Here is an 18,541-nt window from a genome sequence, read left to right on the forward strand (position 1 = left end):
AGTCTCTCTTCTGTCAGCTGGTCTCTCCCTGGGCAGCTCAGACAATTGACCTCATTTATCCTGAGGAAGGTTTTTCAACTGTTTCCTGTTCTTTTGATCTCCAGTCTCCCAGCCTGGCAAAACAGCTGTGTCACTTTGGCCTGGAGTCTGGAAGTAGGCCATTGTCATTCATGTGTGTTTGGGGTGTTCTCATCTGGGGACCCATTTCCTTGCCTTCCTGTTTGTTCTTCCCAGAGCATCTACTAAGCGAGATCAGTGCATTTATTCAAGCAAGTCTTACTACCCACTATACAATAACTTCACTGACCAGGTGGCGTGCAGTGTTGATCAAATTATTACATCTCAGTATGCTTAGATGATTATGTGGCAGCTCCTCATCCATCTCATATACCCACCTTTGCTTATGGGATCAGGGTCAGTTAAAACTTCCTTGCCTCTCTAATTATAAACTGTTCAATTACAAAACCAACACTGCAGTGGTATTCATCGTTGGACCTACTGGACAGCACATGCATACATAGTTACATACAATACACACAGTAAACAAGTTTAGTTCTGGCTTTGGTAAAAGGCTTACCAAAGAAGAGTACGTAAGATGCTATCAATAGCCATTTTAGAAATTTCATTATAAAGGGTTGGTGTATTATATATACTTGTATATTGGTGAACAAGCAGATATTACTCAAAGTAGGTTTGCATTATTACTACCATAATGACTCTTAACTCTGGATGTGCATGATGCGCTAAATCTTCCAGTGCTTCATTGGGAGTTTTGACTGTAAATGAACTGCAGGATTTGGGGACATAAGTCATGCCTAGGGTATGGCCTAGGAAATAGCCAGGAACAAAGTGGTAAAATGTGTCACATGGTGTGACACTTGCATCTGAGATCAAAAGGATTTCACAGCTTCTCATGTGCAAAATGATCCTCCGGGTAGTTTCTCACGAAAAAGGATGTTGTTTTAATCCTCCTTCATTTTAATGTCTGCTTAAGGATTGATTTATCCATGGCAGGGTTTACCTAAAGCTTCCATTGTTAATGCTAAAGCTTTCTCTTCATTATAACTGCTAATAAATATTTGATGGTGAAATTCACAAATTAGGTGACTGGGGCACAATAGATTACTTAGTTATTTCTCACCCCTGGGGGCAGAAATGTCAGATTGATGGAACCTGTCCTGAACAGATGGCTGCTTGTCTCAGCTCAATTTGAGAGGGAGGCAATATAACCCACCACCCAGTATTATCAGGCTTTCCAGCCATTCATCTGATGTTATTTGCATTTTATTTTTCTTTTCTCAAAGGAGCTGGAGGACCAGGATTTCATGATTTAACATGCAAGACCTGCTGCCCTGAGCCCTGCACATGCAGTGGTTGGGCTGTTGGTGTTGCTAGTCAGGTCCTGAATCACAAAGAAGGAAGAAGGTAGGTTTTACAGGCTATGACAAAGCTCTCTCCTCTTCTGGCCCTTTCTCTCCCCTTGGGGTTAGAGCCTAAGCAAAGGGAGAGGAGTAACCTTCACCGATGAACCAGTGTGTCAGTTATTGAGTGGCTGTCACTGCGGAACTGTTGGGAAGCCGTCAATAGAGGTTGCTATGCTACCACCACTAGTAAGAGTCAGAGGAGGAAGGATGTGCAAATAAAAGGACAATAATAGTAAGTGTTGATATCAACAAGGAGCTGGGATAAGCACCTGCCTCAGCCTGGTGCATAAAGTCAAAAGCCCTTAAAGAGACCGTCAGAAAACCTGGGGCCAAATGTAAGTTTCATGTGGAAAAAACAAAAGTTATAACACACTTAAATGTAAGAAGAGAATCTTATGATTGGACTTATGGTTCTGCTAGTCCCCTGTAGCCATGTATTGCAGCATTGTGCTAGTGCATGAGAACCAGAAAGCAAAACTGATGAGTCTCTGTGCACCATCCAACATGAAGGTTGATTCAAAAGTCAAGCAAGTATTTATAACTGTTTTAGTTAATAACTAAAACTAGTGCTGGGAACATAGATCAGGATTTTTTAAAATCTTCTGTCTACACCTAATGGGGGTATATCACATTGGCAAGAGAGACAGTTTGACTTGCTAATTGCCAAAATCATGTTCTTTTAGAGCAAACTTTAGCTTTTCTCATGAGTTCAATGTGTAACTTGTCTGTTTTATCAGGCAACTATCACTGCAGTAATAACTTTCAACTTTCTTCACATGATTGTTTGTCTTAACACATTAACAGCTAGGGTGACCAGGTGTCCCGATTTTTATAGGGACAGTCCCAATTTTGGGGTCTTTTTCTTATATAGGCTCCTATTACCCCTCTCCCTGTCCCGATTTTTCACATTTGCTGTCTGGTCACCCTAACAACAGCAGGGTTTCCTCTTTCTAGATATACAGCTTCCTAGTTACTGTTCCATCTAGTTTAATCCTGTACATTCATTTCTCTAGGCTCCAGAAGCCATCTCTTGTTTGAAAGGCTAGAGACGTGATGGTGGCAACACGTTAATAAAAAAATTCAAATTCTGATCTGACATGCATTCCTTGAACACCTGTAGCCTGATTTTCTCATTGTCCTGCACCTTGGGTCGCAAAAGGTACCAAGTTAGCATGGTATTGCTTGTAAATGATGTAGAGCAATTGAGAACCAGGCCCTCAAACTCTAGGTTTTTTTTTCTTTATTCAAAGAAATCTCAATGTAAAAAACAAATTTAACAGCTAGCCCGGACGAGTGCCCGGACTCCACCCCTTGCACACAGGGACGAGCTCCACGTCCCGCACTATAAAAAGACTGCCAGCGACACCCACGACTTGGGGCTCAGGTGGAGCAAATGACAAGTTGGGGGAAATTTACCAGCATTACTACTGGTATAATTATACCTGTATACCTCCCCGTGTGGACAGCTCAGAATATCAGTGACCTTTTCTTCTGTACAAGAAAAACTGATAAAAGGCCACTGTTCTTCTGGATAAGACTGTGCACGTGGGAAATAATTGTATTGGTATAGTAATGCTGGTAAATTTCCCCACATAGACCAGCCCTTTTGCACAAGGAATGCAGAATTAGGCCCTAAATCTACGGAGAAAATAATCTGAGGCCGTACTAGAAAGGTGCATTGGTTTAACTAGATTGACTTAAAAATCGGTCCCGTTAGCATCTTCATCTGCAATATTTGGAGACACTGGCCTATCTGGAACTACAGATCATCAAAATTCTAATTCATGTAAATGAAACCTGCTTAGCTGCTAGATTTCCCCCCCACCGCCCCTTTCTGCCCTAGGAGGATTCAGAGTTGCCTCCCTGTAAGCCTTCTAGCTCTAGGGTTTACATAAGCTAAATCAAAGTAAGGTAAGAGTTAAACTGATTTAAGTGCATCTACATTAGGGGTTAGCACCTGTTTAAAAATCAATCTTGTTAAACTGATTTAGTTACTCCGGATGAGGCCTAAAACCACATATAAATGAGAGATTGTTTTGGCTAGTCTTTTATGGTGGTCTTCCCCCAGTTATAGTTAAATCAGACCAGTTTCAGTCAGGGGGGCTTGAACCGATCTGTTATGTTAGCAGGGCTTATATCCTGTCTGCTGTGGAACCCGAGAGGCTGTACCATTTGGATTCCCCATCCTAAATTCTGCCCTGGAGGTGGCCTTTTTACAGCAGATTGAAAATATCATCCAGAGGTCAGCTTTTGTCAAGGAACAAAGCAGAAATTTAAATGGATTCAGTCCTTCTCAGCTCATCCTAATTATACAGATGCACACAGAAAATAGAAATACCCTCCATGCTTCAGGAACTGGCTGGCAACCAAAATGTTACCCTGGGGGAAGAAAACAGAACTGAAATGTCTTCTTCAGACATAATGCTCTTTCTTTAATGAGCAAGGGGAAAAAATCCCACCTAGCCACTCGCTGTTTTCATCCTCTCTCTACTGCAAGTGGAGGCAGAGAGCACTTCCCTACACTTGAGCTCTTCACAATCTCTATTGTGTGCATAACACGCACTGATTGCTCTGCCTGGAAATACTTCACACACACCCTTTCCCCCCCCCACTCCTCTTTTGCTTTTTTGTGATGTCACATTATAAAATGATCATGATTCATTTAGTGGTTGCCATAGCGATGCTTGCTATGCTCCTATCCACCACATTTGCAGCAGTCATTCACTGGGAATGAGTCAGAGAATGTGGGTTGGAGGCCAAAGCCTGTGTCGGTGAGCAGCTGTGTGAAGCGTCACAGACAGTGGCTGTTTGCGCTTCTGCAGGGAGGCACTTGAGTACCAGGTGATTAAGGAGACTGCAAAGATTCAGGCAGAAAAGGCCAAAAGTGCAGTCACCTCCAGTAAGTTAACAGGGCAGGTAATTTACCCTGCTACAGCGCTTTCCACCCAAGGGTCTTAAAGCACTCAGACACTCAGCTGTACATCCCCCTGTGAGATGGGGAGTATTACCAGCTTTTTGCAGATGGCAAAACAGGGCCGGGGAAGGTTGGGACGTGCCCCAGGTCTCTCAGATGGTCTGTGGCATAGCTGGAAGTAGAATACTCGTCTTGTGACTCCCAGTGCTGTCCTTCAGCCACAAGGCTACAGCTTGCAGTATCCCTGTTGCAAGAAAGAACAGGAAGGGGGAGAAGCGTGGTGCATGGAGAAATCTGTCAGTCAGGCCTTGATCCTTCATGGAGAGCCAGGCAGGGGGGAGTCAGTGAGCTCTGCAGGGGTGCTGGTGTCTGTCTGCCTGGTTCTTAACGCAGGATGAGGTTATGACTTTGCAGCTGATTTGCCTTCAAATCTTCGCTTCTCTTCTCTAATCTTTCCCTGTCCTGTAGTTAAAACAAATAAATCGGGGGGGGGGGCTATTCTGACTTGCTCAAAAGAAAAACTGTTCTTGTTTTTAAACTGTGGCTTAACCTGATACTCATGAAAGTGCAGGAGCTAATAACATGGGTTGGGGGAAGGCATATCAGGAGCAGATGCTATTCTGTCTTCCTTCATCTAGCTCTGCCAATGCCCCTCAGGTTGCTCAGATGCAACTTTCACCAGGGTAGACCAGAGGCACATGAATAAGTTTCCTGAGAGGCAATTATTTCAACAGACCCAGTGGTGTCCATGGTGCTTCCCAGACCAATGTAAGACACAGTCCCTGCCCAAAGAGCATCACCTAGAAAGGGCAGATTCCCCCATCCCTTTCAGAACATGCCGAAAAGACAATCAGATGTGCCATGCTAAAATCTGGCTTAAAGGAGACGTTTTAGCCATCAATGAATACATGAGCACCACCAATTTTGCTGCATAAAAGAGAGAGACTTGTACACCTCTGTCCACGAAAAAGGTACTCCTAAATTGGCATGAAGATGCTGCTGTGTATATCAGAACATGCCAATTGTTATAATATGCCACTCAGAGTGGAGTGGACCTGAGCATGTGGGGTGTGGCACTTCAATTAGATATTTTGTCTTATTCATTTTTCTGCCCTTCCATTAATTGTTGCATTCAAATTATATTTAAATAGTATAAATGTTGGGATTAGTCATTTACAATATGGTGGAATTTTACTTTCCAAGGTATCTTTCAGGAAACAAGTGCTCTACAAGAAAACTATTTTTGTTTTTAAATTATATAGTAAATGTAAAACAAATGAATAATTCCCACCAGAAAGCAGTTGAAGTAGGTGGGTTTTGTTTTGCCCATCTGGGAATTATCTGACTTTGATTTTAATGTTTTTGATTAGATTGTGGAAACACCCAGAAAACTTTCCAAATGCACAGGGAAATATAGCCCCTGCCCTGTATCTCTGGGGTGGGACTGGAAAAACAAGAACAAAGGCAAAAATAGGATGCTAAAAAATACCTTTTATGGAACTCTTTATGGAAAACCAAACTGGTTTGTAAGTACTGTTGCACCATTATACTCCTGAAAAACAACGTGATGTAACTCTGCAACTATAAGAAACACATGACCTAACTGTATGCAAGGTATTTTTATATAATACTGTCCAATTTTAATAAAATTAAACTTCACTGACTTCTTCACTAAAGCTCTAATTATTAAGTACTATCACAATTCTGAGTGAGAGAAAAATCACAAATTCTTCACCTTTGGTAAATCAAACAGGAGAGGTGGAAGAACTGGGAGGCTTAAGAAGAGAATTAGAGAAAAATAGGAAAAAGGACAGCCTCCCCGTCAATAATTGATTTATTCATGTTGGTTAAGCTCTTTGAAGATAAGTGCTTAGTAGTAATAGTACTTTGAGTAAGATGCTGATCATATTGGTGCAATGAACCATAAATGGGTAAGATGCCCCTTTCTGTAACATGTTGGTAGTCAGCACCTTCAGCACTACACTCCTTATTCACTTACAAGTGAAGTCAGCTCCACTGATTTTCAATTAGAGTTAGTGTACAAGAGGAATGCTGAAATGTGCCCATAGCCTGCAACCTATAAACTGTTGGTGGGAAGGCTTAAAAACAGTGAAAATAGTTTTTTAAACAATAGTGCTACTATGATGACACTCTGAAATACAACACATTTCAAATGAGGGAAATTAGCATGTGCCTAGATAACTATATGGATCCCATCAGTGTAGTTTCTGGGCTTTATTTACATTTTATATCTTATTAAATGGATTAGGATTCACTTTATTTTGTCTGCATTATTAATAGAACATCTTCACTATTTTTTTCTGTAAAATAATCTGTTTGTTGCATGTGGTCTATTCTTATTTCCCCAAAGAAAACATGCTATCGCATATTTCTGATGCATTATGTACCTGAAGCTAAGTAATCACTGATAACTGCATTACACTGTAGAAACTGTTCCTGTGTTATTGATAATTGCACTATGACAGTTCCTGTATTACTAAGACTATTATTCTGATCTCTCATCCTAAAGGATGGATACATAATGACCTGTCATGAGACATGATTTTGTACATGGGGAAGAAAAAGTCATTTAAAAACTGTCAAGGCAACAGCTGAATTAAGGCCCTGCCTAATTCCTTATTTCACATTCATGTCATATAGGATTATCAGGTCCCATTTGCCAATGTGCTGTCTTAAATACCATATTTTATTTATTTACTTGATCGAGTATGTTTTAGAGTTATATTAAAACCTAATGGCACGATGCTGGAAAAAATGTGTTGTTTTACTGACACTCTCCCATGCCATCCCCGACAGCATATAGGCAAGAACAATTGTGCAGAGATGAAGGCAGGGATACAGTTAAAACAACTTCCAAATAAAGCCAACCACCCTGGCATGTTCCTGAAGGAGATAGGATTGGCAGGTGCTCCCACAGAAATGCTAATGAGCTACACCAGCAGCAGACAGCTGATTCCTGGAAGGATGTGGGTTATAAACCAGCTGGAAGGAAGAGAGAGCTGGAGTATGAGACACCAACGTGGTGGTTTCTTCTTTGCACTGTGGCCAAGCTGCCAGAAGCAAACCAACCTTTATACCATTTATACCTTGGGTATAGAAAACCTTGATATATTATGAACCATTTTTGAAGGGGTTGGGAGAGGAAAAACTTCCCTACTCAGCCAGTGATTGGCTCTATCATTTTGGATTCCTTATCGTTCCTAATCCCTAAAATGGGGATAACACTTGCCTTTGGCAAAGTGTTTTGAGAGCTTCATATAATAACCACACCTAGCTCTGATATAGCACTTTTAAAAAGGAGGTCAGTATCGTTATCCCAGTTTTACAGATGGGGAAATGGGCACAGAGAGGCAATGACTTCCGCAAGGTCACTGAATGGAGCTGGTGGTGGAGCCAGGAATAGAACCCAGGTGTGCTGAGTCCCAGTCCAGTGTTCTGTCCTCCAGGCAACATGGCCTTAGTACAGCAATTAGAAAAAACCCAAACAACCTGAATGAGAGCAGAGTGTTTTTATGAGGTGGTAGGCTGCATGTGGTGTGGCTGCTACGTTTACTAGCCAGAGTTATCCAGTGTGACAAAATGCCCAAGTCACAAATCCTCCCTGCCCATTTTTGTGAATTTAGTGTGGGTGAAAGATGGATGAGTGACAGCCCCAGCCACTGGAATCTTCTACTTATCCATAGAACAGATGCTGGACAGACAGTGGCAATGTAAATTTTCCATGTCATCTCCCACCGCTATGCCTCATCTCTGATCTGAAGGGATCTGATGTGCTGAGAGTATTTGAATACCCCACTGCCTGTTCAGTTCTTGGCCTCTCTAATGAGACTGCCAACAAAGGTGCCAATTAGTGCTACTAGTGGGTGGGCTCAGTTCATTCTGTCTTTGCAGCTGAATGACCTATGACAGTGATATCGAAGATAGTTGCAGTGCAGCAGAAATATCAATGTGTTGCATTGTGAATTTACCTCCATGTCTCATTGGGCTGGTACAAGTTGATTTTTTGCCCTTCCAAACTGGTTTGTGTTTTAAAAAAAAAGGCTCCAAAAGTAAAATTCCAAGCATTCTTCTAAAAAGGCAAGGAAATCAAGAGCATGGTTCTAGCTTTGCTAGCTACAATATCAATGGGAAAGGTGCCATGTTTTGATACAAAGGTAGCACATACTAGCTAATTATCTCAGAGTACTGGAAAAATGAGTTGCATAACAGTCCTCAGTGCATATTTACACCCACTCTGACAAATAATAAAGAAATCAAGGAGAGCATCATAAGAGAAAAATGATTTCATATGAAAAAGCAATAAATGAACACTTTTCAGCAGCTAAGTCTTAAACCAAATATAGCGCAGGATGGGGCTAGGAGCAATTGGTATGTGAATAATAAGTTTGCTACTACTTAATGCTGCAGAACATGGGATAGTCATTAACATTCTCATGGCAAAAGCAAACACGTTTAACAACTCACTGATATCCCTCCCATTTTAAATACAGGCTTTTCATCACTTACGTGGTTTTGAGAATGCCAGCGTTACCAGAACATCAGGCAGTGTTGAGTGCCTGACAAGCCACTTGATCATCAGATCCAGAGCTTCTGCAAGCATCAATTTTTGTTTCCATGTTAGAACACAAGTCCCCTAAGTAAGGCAGTTACAAGATACTACCATGCAGCAAGAAATCATAGTACATTTTGCATCAGGAGTGGAAGACAGCAAAGGTGAAAATAGCAGTTGAGTACAAAGTAATGTTAGGGTTAAGTGGAGGTTCATCTAAGTTATCTCCGATGATACAGCATAAAGTATTGATTATGTCTGTACAACTGGACAAACTTCTTATTCTCATCATTAGGTTTCTTCATAGCTTCGGTTTTCTTCTAAGCTTCTGTAGTTTTGAGCCAAAAGTTTCCATTGGTTTGTCCACGGAGGTGCCTGGGTTTGGCTCAGATACACCTTGACAGATTACCTATAAGAAGCAAGTTTTAAAAATATGCTTTATAACTCTGGAGTGAATTTTGTGCCAGACTGACAGATCTGGGTACCCGAGCCCTTTGTTTATCAATGCAATAGATACCACAAGTGCAGCAGCAGTTCAAGCTTCCCCTGCAAAATGTGCCCCAATCCCACCCTAAAGATATCCTCTCTCTGGCCCAGGGGTTAATTCTGTTTCTACAGCACATTTAGGGCCCAATTCAATATTCACTGAAGTAAATGGAAATATTCTCATTGATTTTCTATGCAAGTTAGGTCAGGCCCTTTATCCCTAACCTAGGAACAAGAGTATCAGTTATGGTGATGGCAACATCATAAAACTACCCTGTATGAAATTGACTGAAAACACCAACTCATTTTACACAGACCCATCAAAAACTAAGTACTTTGCAAAGTACATTTAATGTATCAGTTTTTGGTGCATGCTGTTGAGTACAGAGTTATAGCTTGAGATAGTGACACAGATAACTGCTGTAATTCAGACCCACCCCTCTTGAAGACATGAAGTTGAATGCTCTCTATTTCTCACCCGGAAGAGGTTTAAAAAAAATGTGGAATTGTTCAAAGATGTCCAATTTATTTTTAATTGTTCTGAAGCAATTCTATTCTCCAAACAGAGAACAGAAAGGAAATCAGGCGGACTAAAATAACTACGTACTCCTAATCTGCTATAAATATTCAGTTCAATTTGTTGAATTTTAGCCAGATACATGCTAGGTCTACAAAAGATCAACTTTGTCTCCCATTGCAATTGTACAAAGTATAGAAATTACCCTTAGCTACTACCTCTAATATCCTGCATATACTTATTAAGGACCTAAACCCGTAGATATTTAAATCATGCGTGTAACTTTACTCATGTGAGTAGCCCAATTGACATCAATGGGACTCATCGAGTGAATAGAATTACACACTTAAGTACTGCAGGATCAGTCCCTTAGGCCATGCTCTCATAAACTGCCTTGGTACTCAGAGCCCTACTGATTTCAACAGGGCTTCACGTGAATGCAGGGATCTGTCCCTCAGATTGCATGCTCTTTGGGACAAGCAATGGTATCTTTTTACCTGCCTATGCTGCCTAAAAACTTACTGTAAAATAATAATTAACAGCATGGTAGTTTTAGTGCAAGAAGCTAAAACACTATTTACCACTCAAAATTTTTGTAAAGCAATGAGATAACATATTTTCTCTCCCTACTAGCAAAAGGCCCATCACATAACAGGGCATAATCAATAAATCACATGTGGTTACTTTGCAGATCAAACCATGTGTTTCTATATCCATGTCCAGACTGTAATAATGTTTGCATAATCTTGGTGGATTTTTCCAGTTCCTTGCTGCTAGTTTCATTTTTTTAATTCTCAATTCAGTGACTGTAGGAGAAACCAAACTGCAACCACAGTACAAGAATCAGCAGAAGACTCCACTTGCCAAACATCACTCCCCTCTACGGCTTTGCGATTGAAACTCATACTCAGGTGAACAAACTGCCTTTCTGCTAAGAAATCTTCAGAACATGTCACCTAATTACCAGTATGAAAAACCAAAGCCACCTTTGACATTGACAGATCATGAGCTCATTGGTACATGGCACATCCAAATCAGTACAATAAGAAAAATTATTCTAGGCAAATAACCTGATGGAGAAAATTATAAGAAATCTAATAATTCCAATAGTTCTCTGTGTTCCATAAGAGGCAAGAGACCTTGAACCTGCAATTAGGTGCCTGATTTTACTTCAGTGGGACTAATTGTGTAGTTATGCGTTTTCAGGTTCACTAGGTAAACCAAGGGTCAAAACTCTCAGAAATAGACATCTTGGAAACATATCCTGACATTAACAAAAACAAAGTTATAATGACACTATAAGAATATGTGGAGATGTTTGAGTATAGCAGACCTGTCCGATCAGTGGCCAAGCAAACAGTTGGCTTTCTGTGACTGGGTTAGGTTCCAGCACATGTGAGTCACCATTAGAGCACTGAGCCTGCAGTGGATCTACCAGAATGGATCCCTGAGCCCAGACAAAACCCCAAAGGGTGCTAACAGTACTGACTGAAGGACTGGGCCTTAGTTACAGATCACTTATTATGAAAATATAGACAGGAACAGTGACACAAAATGATCAGTTCAACCCTACTTATGAACCTATTTTGGTTTCCTGCTGGGCTTTGACACAATTATTGGCTATATTTTTTTAAACAAAACAATATTGGCAACACTAAATTCAAAAATCATGACTCTGTTTCCAAAAACCATAAGGTTGGCTTAAGAATCATATTTTTGTTTCCCATTTGCATTCAGGTTTTTGAGCAGGTAGGAATCACATTTTCCAGCTTTACTCAGCAGCCATGAGGGCTACAACCATTTTTGTCCCCAGATAAGGAGCTAGGGCTTTAAGAAAAACACTAGATATTGATGGAGTGGATGACAGGGCCTGGCTTCTCCTGAGCCACATACTAGGCTGGACACATTAAATTAAGTTTTGGGAACAAAAAATTCCCCAAACCAACTTCCTTCCGAGTGCATCCATTGCTGTAGTGCCCATACAGCCCCAGTGGTACGAGCCACTGCCTGGGATGGGGACACCAGGACCTGGGTCCCAAGTAGGGTGACCAGAGAGCAAGTGTGAAAAATCGGGACGGGGGTGGGGGGTAATAGGAGCCTATATAAGAAAAAGACCCCAAAATCGGGACTGTCCCTATAAAATCGGGACATCTGGTCACCCTAGTCCCAAGGTCACAGCAGAGACACCCACCCAAAGGCACCTGCTAGGGACCATGTATGTGCTGGGAAAGACAGAGACCTGAGCCAGCGCCAGTGGCCTAGGGCACCTGGCAGATGTGCAGGGCAGTCCAGCCCTCATGCTCCACCCTGGCCCCTTCACAAGATGGCAGCATATACAGCTCAGACTGGGCCTGGGCAGGTCTTTATATACAACCTCCCCCCCTCCCGCCTCTCATCACTAGGGGACGGTTGCTGGGGTAGACGAGGCAGCCAATGACAGGCTCTAGCCCTTGCGCTTGCGCAGGGCCCGAAAGGCGGGGCCGCTGCCCACGCGAGAGCTAGAGCGCGAGCGCCGGTCCCGCTCCCTTTCCCCGAACGCGGGCGCGAGCCGGTCCCGCCCCCGCCCCCCTTCCTCGCCAGCAGGCAGCCGGCAGCGCGCGCTGTCTGGGGGGGCTCGAGGCTGAGACCGAGCGCGGGCGCGCGTCAGCCAGCCCGCCAGCCCGCCCCGGCTCCCTACGCCCGTGTGAGCGGCGCCCCGGGAGCCGGCCCTTCAGCCTCCCCGTCCCCTCCGCCCGCGCGCTCCTCCCGGGCCCGGGCGCGGCCGGGGCATGAAGCTGCCGTAGCCCTGCGAGGTGAGTGGGGGCGGCCGGGCCTACAGGCCGCGGGGGCCGGGCGGAGGGCTCCGTGGGGAGCTCGAGGGGCCTCTGTCTCCCCGGCATCCTCGGGGCGCCTTCCCCATCCTCTGCCTGCGGGCGTGAAGGAGGGGGGCGGCCGCTCCTCAATCTCGGCCCCTGAGTCAGTGCCTGAGGTGCTGCCCCCACCGCAGCCCGGCAGGGGTTCCCGGGGCGGTGGGACCAGCCTCCAGCAGCAGCTGGGCACCTGCGGGTGTGGGGAGGCTGGCCCCGGGCCGGGGAGGACAGGGTGTCTGCGGCAGGCAGGAGGTGAAGGGGACCTTGTGAGAGGGCTAGAGACCGAGCCTCAGCTTTTCTTTCTCTAAACGGCAGGGATGAATATGGGATTTGTGCCCGTGCCTCGCTGATACGGGCTGGTAACAACAGCAAAGGGTGGTTCTTGGGTTTTTTTTAAACAAAACTGAAATGCAGGGTTTAAAAGGAGAAGGTGGACGTACATGGCTTTCAGTCGTGGGTGAATTTTCAATTGCCAAATAGATCAAGCCAATAAAAATCTTTTGAGGGTCTAAAGGCCTGTGTTGTTCAGTCTACAGTATTGTGACTGGTGTGATGCATTTGAATGAGCTGTTCAGGCAGCTAGTCTTCTATGTGTGTGTTTTTTAAGTGTAATGGAAACCATTGCATTGTTTTTGTTTTAGATGGTGGATGTTGATGTTTGTGCCGTTGGAGATAGCACCAGAAGAAAAATGGATGCCCTGACAGATAGTGCAGTTGAGATTGTCCCTTTGGAGCTCTATGATTCAGCCAGAGCAAAAATAGCTGCTAATCTACAATGGATCTGTGCTAAAGCCTATGGAATAGGTAAAATCGCTTTCATCGGGCAGTCATTCTTGTCTCTATTCTTGCCCTTTTCATCTCCCCTGCCATCACACAAGTCATTAAATCAGGCTTAAATCACCTTTGTTTTCGTAATAATCCAGTATTTCATGATGCATCTAATAAGAATAAAGCAAACAATCAGAATAAAGTGGTGTATCAGGAAACCTGACAGTGAATGCTATCTATTGTCACTATGAATGATTTGTACTTCCAAAATCTTATTGTTTTTACTAAATAGGATTTTCCTAAACCGAGCTGTTTGTTACCACCTGCAGACCTTTAGCTCATGTAGGCCTCAAAGGCTTTATCCCGATTCCTTGTCTAGTCATCTTTGCAGATTGGTGCTAGGACCTTGATGCTGTTTTGTTTTGTTTTTTACCACATTGTCATGTTAGCTTCTTTTATTTTAATTTTAAGTTATGTAATTTATGAATCTGCTTCTAATGAGTAGCAGACTATTCCTTTTTTCCAAAAATGTGAACAAAGCTAATTTGAGTTACAAATACATTTATCTACATTCTAGAGTACAGGGGAGGAGATAGTGTGAAAAAGTAAGGAAAGATACTTCTATAAGCTGCTGTTTGTCAGAAACCATTGATATCCAAAGAGTTTTCCTATGGCAATAATAAAGATTATGTTGGAACCTTGCAATACTTTCACAGGCATCAGTATCTACTGATTTTTTCTATTGCAGTAGACCTGCTTGTATATTGTGAATTTTTGCTTGCTACCATTTGAACATAAATAGCCATGCTGTATATAAACTTGATGGAATACTTGTCTTTATACAAAACATAACAAAAACCATGCAAAATCTTGTTTTGGAAAATTAGATAGCCCTGTTAATCTAACTCTAATTTGCCAAACTCTAATATGCTTACTGGATTAACACTAGCTTATTTTGTGACAGGGCTGAGCAAAACAATACATTCCTGCAATTAAATATTTTAGACTGTTTTCAACAAGAATGTTGCTTTCTTCTAGTGTTTTCAGAACTGTCAATATTTTCTGTCACTTTTGCATTTTTCTACAATTAAGAGTAAAAAAGAGATAGTGATATTGTTACTTTTAAAATTTATTTTCCTTTCTACCGAGTGTGAAGTTATTGCATTTTATGAGAGGAGTAAAGGGTAAAATAACAATAGTATGATTATCTAAACAAAAAAATTCTGATGCAGCCTTTGGGCGTGTAGATATAACATAAATGTTGACTACTGCTACCACTATTAATCATTGGATACTCATGAAAACTAAACAGGCATTGTCCTGCATGAATATATTTCAAGTGCTTCAGTTGTTTGTAATGCCTCATTAAAGAGATTTTTAGTGAGTAGAAATAAAACATGCTTTGCAAGTTATAGAGGTTCATTGTTTATATTTTGGCTTTGTTTCAAAAGAAGGACCTAATCCTGCATTAGGATCCACACGCATGGATCCTGTGGTGCAGAGGAAGGATGACTGACTGCCTCATGTTTATATTGGCATTAACCTTTGTGGGACTCGGTAGGCTCAGAGATCTGTACTTATGCCTTAATCCTGCATCAATTTGCTAAATTTGTAGTGTATACTGGTTAGAGAACTAGCTGTTATTAAATCAGTTGGCCTTTTCTACACTAGAAATTTAGCCTAAAATTCTTATTTTTATTAAAAACAGTATACCATTGCCAGTGATAGAGGTGGCGGGAATACTTGTGTAAAGAAGACCCCTGTGGCTACTGGCATTTTTTTCCCACTGTCATGTAGACCTGCTTGGATCAAATGTAAATAAGAGTTAAATTATCAGCAACAGCAGGAGCATTATTTTCAGTAGGTACTTTCATTGTTGCTACCACTGGTTGGCTTCAATGGGACTAGTTGCAGTGTGTAAAGTTAAGCATGTGCAGAAATATTTGTAGGATCTGGACCTGAGTGAATTGTCTCCATATGGTGATACAAAAAAAGTTGCTTTGAGATATATTAGCATTACTTTGCTTTTTCTTTCCTAATCACGATACATCCTTTTCTACGTTGTCTTCAGTGACTGCTTTCCTCCATGATTTTCTCTTTCTTTACATGATGCTTGTTCTTTCTGTTTTCTTCTTATAAAATCTATCTGTATCATACTCTATTTCTAGTTTTACTCTGTTCTCTTCTACTTCTAACTCCCACATGCTTATTATTTATTTGTATTATGATGGCATCCAAGGGCCTCAATGAAAATTGACTCTACTCTGCTGGTGGTTTAGAAATACACAGGAAAACATCATCCCAACCCCAAAGAGCTTAATTTTAGGGCTTGACTACATTATGGGGTAACGTGCCCAACAGGACTGTGATTTCTAAAGCACACTGATGTGCTGTTCATTAATTGGACTGTATAGACCTTGCTGGTGCATTCTAAAGTTTACTTAGTGCACTTTAACATAATGCTGTTTGAAAAAGTACTATGTTAAAGCGCACTAGGAACCTTCAGTGCACACCAGAATGGTCTACTCTGTTCAGTTAATGCATAGCACATCAGACCAGTTACTGCGCTTTAGAAAACACAACCCTGCACTGCACAGTATCCTACCACATCGACAATCCCTGATAAGTAAATGTAACAAGTGGAGAGAGGGAAAATAACAGTGATAGTTAACCTAGGTAACAGTGTAATCCTATGTGCTTATGATTCCAGATCACTTGAAAATTTTTAAGCTCCATTTATGTGAAAAGTTTAAGACCCTTAACAAACAAACATTATATAAAATAAAGGGAGGCCCCACTAGCCACAGGGCAATCCCCTGTAGTGAAAGCCGAGCCCCAGTGCCTGCAAGATGCTGAGATTTCTACCACTGAGCTCTTGCAGTGGCTCCTACTTTGAGATTCTAAGTTTAGTGTTAGGCTGGCTAGTAGGTATCTGAGAAATAAGAAGTGCACCAACAGCCTCCTCTGGCTCCTGAAAGGAAGGACCCCTATGGCTGTGGGGACAGATTTGTGAAAAAACAAGAGTTTTTTGTGGGGGAGGGGAACCCTGTTCTTTTTTCCTTTTGAACTGCTATTTCACTGAAGTATTTACACAAATATAATATTTGAGAGCTGTGGGTACTGAAGTGTTCAGTTTTGTCTGAATATCAGCTGTAACTGTTCAAAAATGTTAAAAGGGAGATGTTGAGAACATTAAGGTTCTTGTTATGCCTGTTCGTCTTGTTAGGAAATAATGAAAAAGTTGTCCAACTGTCTAGAAGCACAGAATGAAAGAGGAATGAATGGGTGGAGTTGTTGGTCATTATAGGGGTGTGGGTAGTGGTTAGAATAAACTCCCTCTGGATGTTGAAGAGGGGAGTAGATGAAGCTGTGAATTTTTATGGGGTCTTGGTTTACTAGAATCTAGATAGATCTGGAAGGTAGGCAGGACATCTGACCACTTTTGCTTTATGTATAAAGTTGGCAAGGTTATCTTATTGTTTCATGCTTCTGTGTTGAATTTACAAGGTGATGATTTCTCAGTCTGACTATAGTAAATGTGAAAGCCAATGATCAGTACTGCAAATGGGTTATTAATGTTTAATGATTACCAAATGTTGGTGTATGAATTTGTCTGAATTAGCATGGCTAAAGTTGAAATAAATGGTAGGAGGAAAAATTAAATGGATTAAAGTAATGAAAAACTAATTTGCAAGTAAAATGTACACACCATCAAGAGTTAGATGGATAACAGTTTTGTTCATCTGAAAGCTCAGGAAATCTTTTTTCATATACTTCAAGATCAAATTGGCTGTTGAATGAAACTTTTCTATTGGAAGTGGAAGAGCAGAAAGTTGATGAGATTGTTCTGCAAGTGAGATCTCTTTATGCCGTTGTCTTTAAAAACATAGCTGTGGTAATTTAAGCCTCTATCATCGGCTTATCATCATCATCATTCAGGAAAAGTCTGTGATGTCTTTGGTACCTAAAATATAGCAAAGATCAATTTGTGATTATGCCTTAAACTGACAGGCAAAACTAAAACTTGATAAGACATTTTCAGCCTTTGTTCATGCTAGCACAAAATGAGCAGTTAAAAAATAGTGGAGCACTTTGCCCTTGATATACTCTTCCAGACTAATTTAAACTATCTGGACCAGTACTAGAATAAGAAATAGGAAAAACAAAAGAAAGAAATAATAGAATCTACATTGACATTCATTGGGAACCAGAAGCTCCGTTAATACTTGCTCCTATATACCACCATAAAACATTATTTAGTATGTAAATACTACTGCCGCTTCATAGACAGGAAAACAAAGGCTCAGAAGTTATCTGACTTACTAAGGTCACAGCAATAGTACCAGGACCAAAATTAGGAACCACGTCTGACTTCCCCTACAAGTCCTCTGAGTAAGCCACCAGACTACAGTGCTCCCAACTAAGGGTTAGTTTGTTTTTTTTGGCTCTGTTTCTCCGTCTGTTAAACAGATGCAATGATATTTTTATAGGCCAGGGTTTGAAAAAAAATGCACTTAGCCTTAGCAAGTAGACACTCACCAAGGAAAGTTTCCATTTATTTTGTAGATTGAGTTTTCATTTAAGAATTTAAAGCTCCTCATCTTTAGAGTTACGAAGATAACTTTCCAAATGTAAAGTGATGTAGTACTGTCTTACTAAACCTGCAGACCTCTAATACCTTTATTACTGCTCATTGTTTTTTCAAGACTCAGCAAAATGAAAACTGACTAGTTTTGTCAGTTTTGACTGCTGCTATTCAGACCCCTGAGAGTAAAGTAAAACTGACAAAGATCAGGTCCATTTCACTCTAATGTTTGACAAATGTTTTTCAGCATGTGGCCTATTGTTTAAATCAAGCAATGAGTCTGCAAAAATACCACTCTTAGACTGCCAAGTTCCTTTAAAACTTCTGTCAGTTGCTTTTGTACGTCAAAAGCACCTGAGTGACTTCGGTTGAACACCCAAACATCAAAGTTTAGCTCTATGCTAAATCCACTAGATCATTAGGCTTCA

The 18,541-nt window shown here is 41.4% G+C and overlaps 1 protein-coding gene across 1 annotated transcript in view; it reads left to right on the forward strand.

The window, feature by feature from the left end:
• The first annotated feature begins 4,154 nt into the window (after positions 1-4,154).
• Positions 4,155-18,541, forward strand: part of CAMSAP1 (calmodulin regulated spectrin associated protein 1) — a 51,582-nt gene continuing 37,195 nt past the window's right edge. The window contains exons 1-4 of the mRNA XM_044992938.1: positions 4,155-4,323; positions 8,850-9,072; positions 10,715-10,822; positions 13,402-13,564. Of these exons, the coding sequence (XP_044848873.1) occupies positions 13,402-13,564 (163 nt within the window). The 5' untranslated portion in view covers positions 4,155-4,323; positions 8,850-9,072; positions 10,715-10,822. The remainder of the gene's footprint in view (positions 4,324-8,849; positions 9,073-10,714; positions 10,823-13,401; positions 13,565-18,541) is intronic.

Source organism: Mauremys mutica, chromosome 18 (assembly GCF_020497125.1).
Source record: "Mauremys mutica isolate MM-2020 ecotype Southern chromosome 18, ASM2049712v1, whole genome shotgun sequence".
Lineage (NCBI taxonomy): Eukaryota > Metazoa > Chordata > Testudines > Geoemydidae > Mauremys > Mauremys mutica.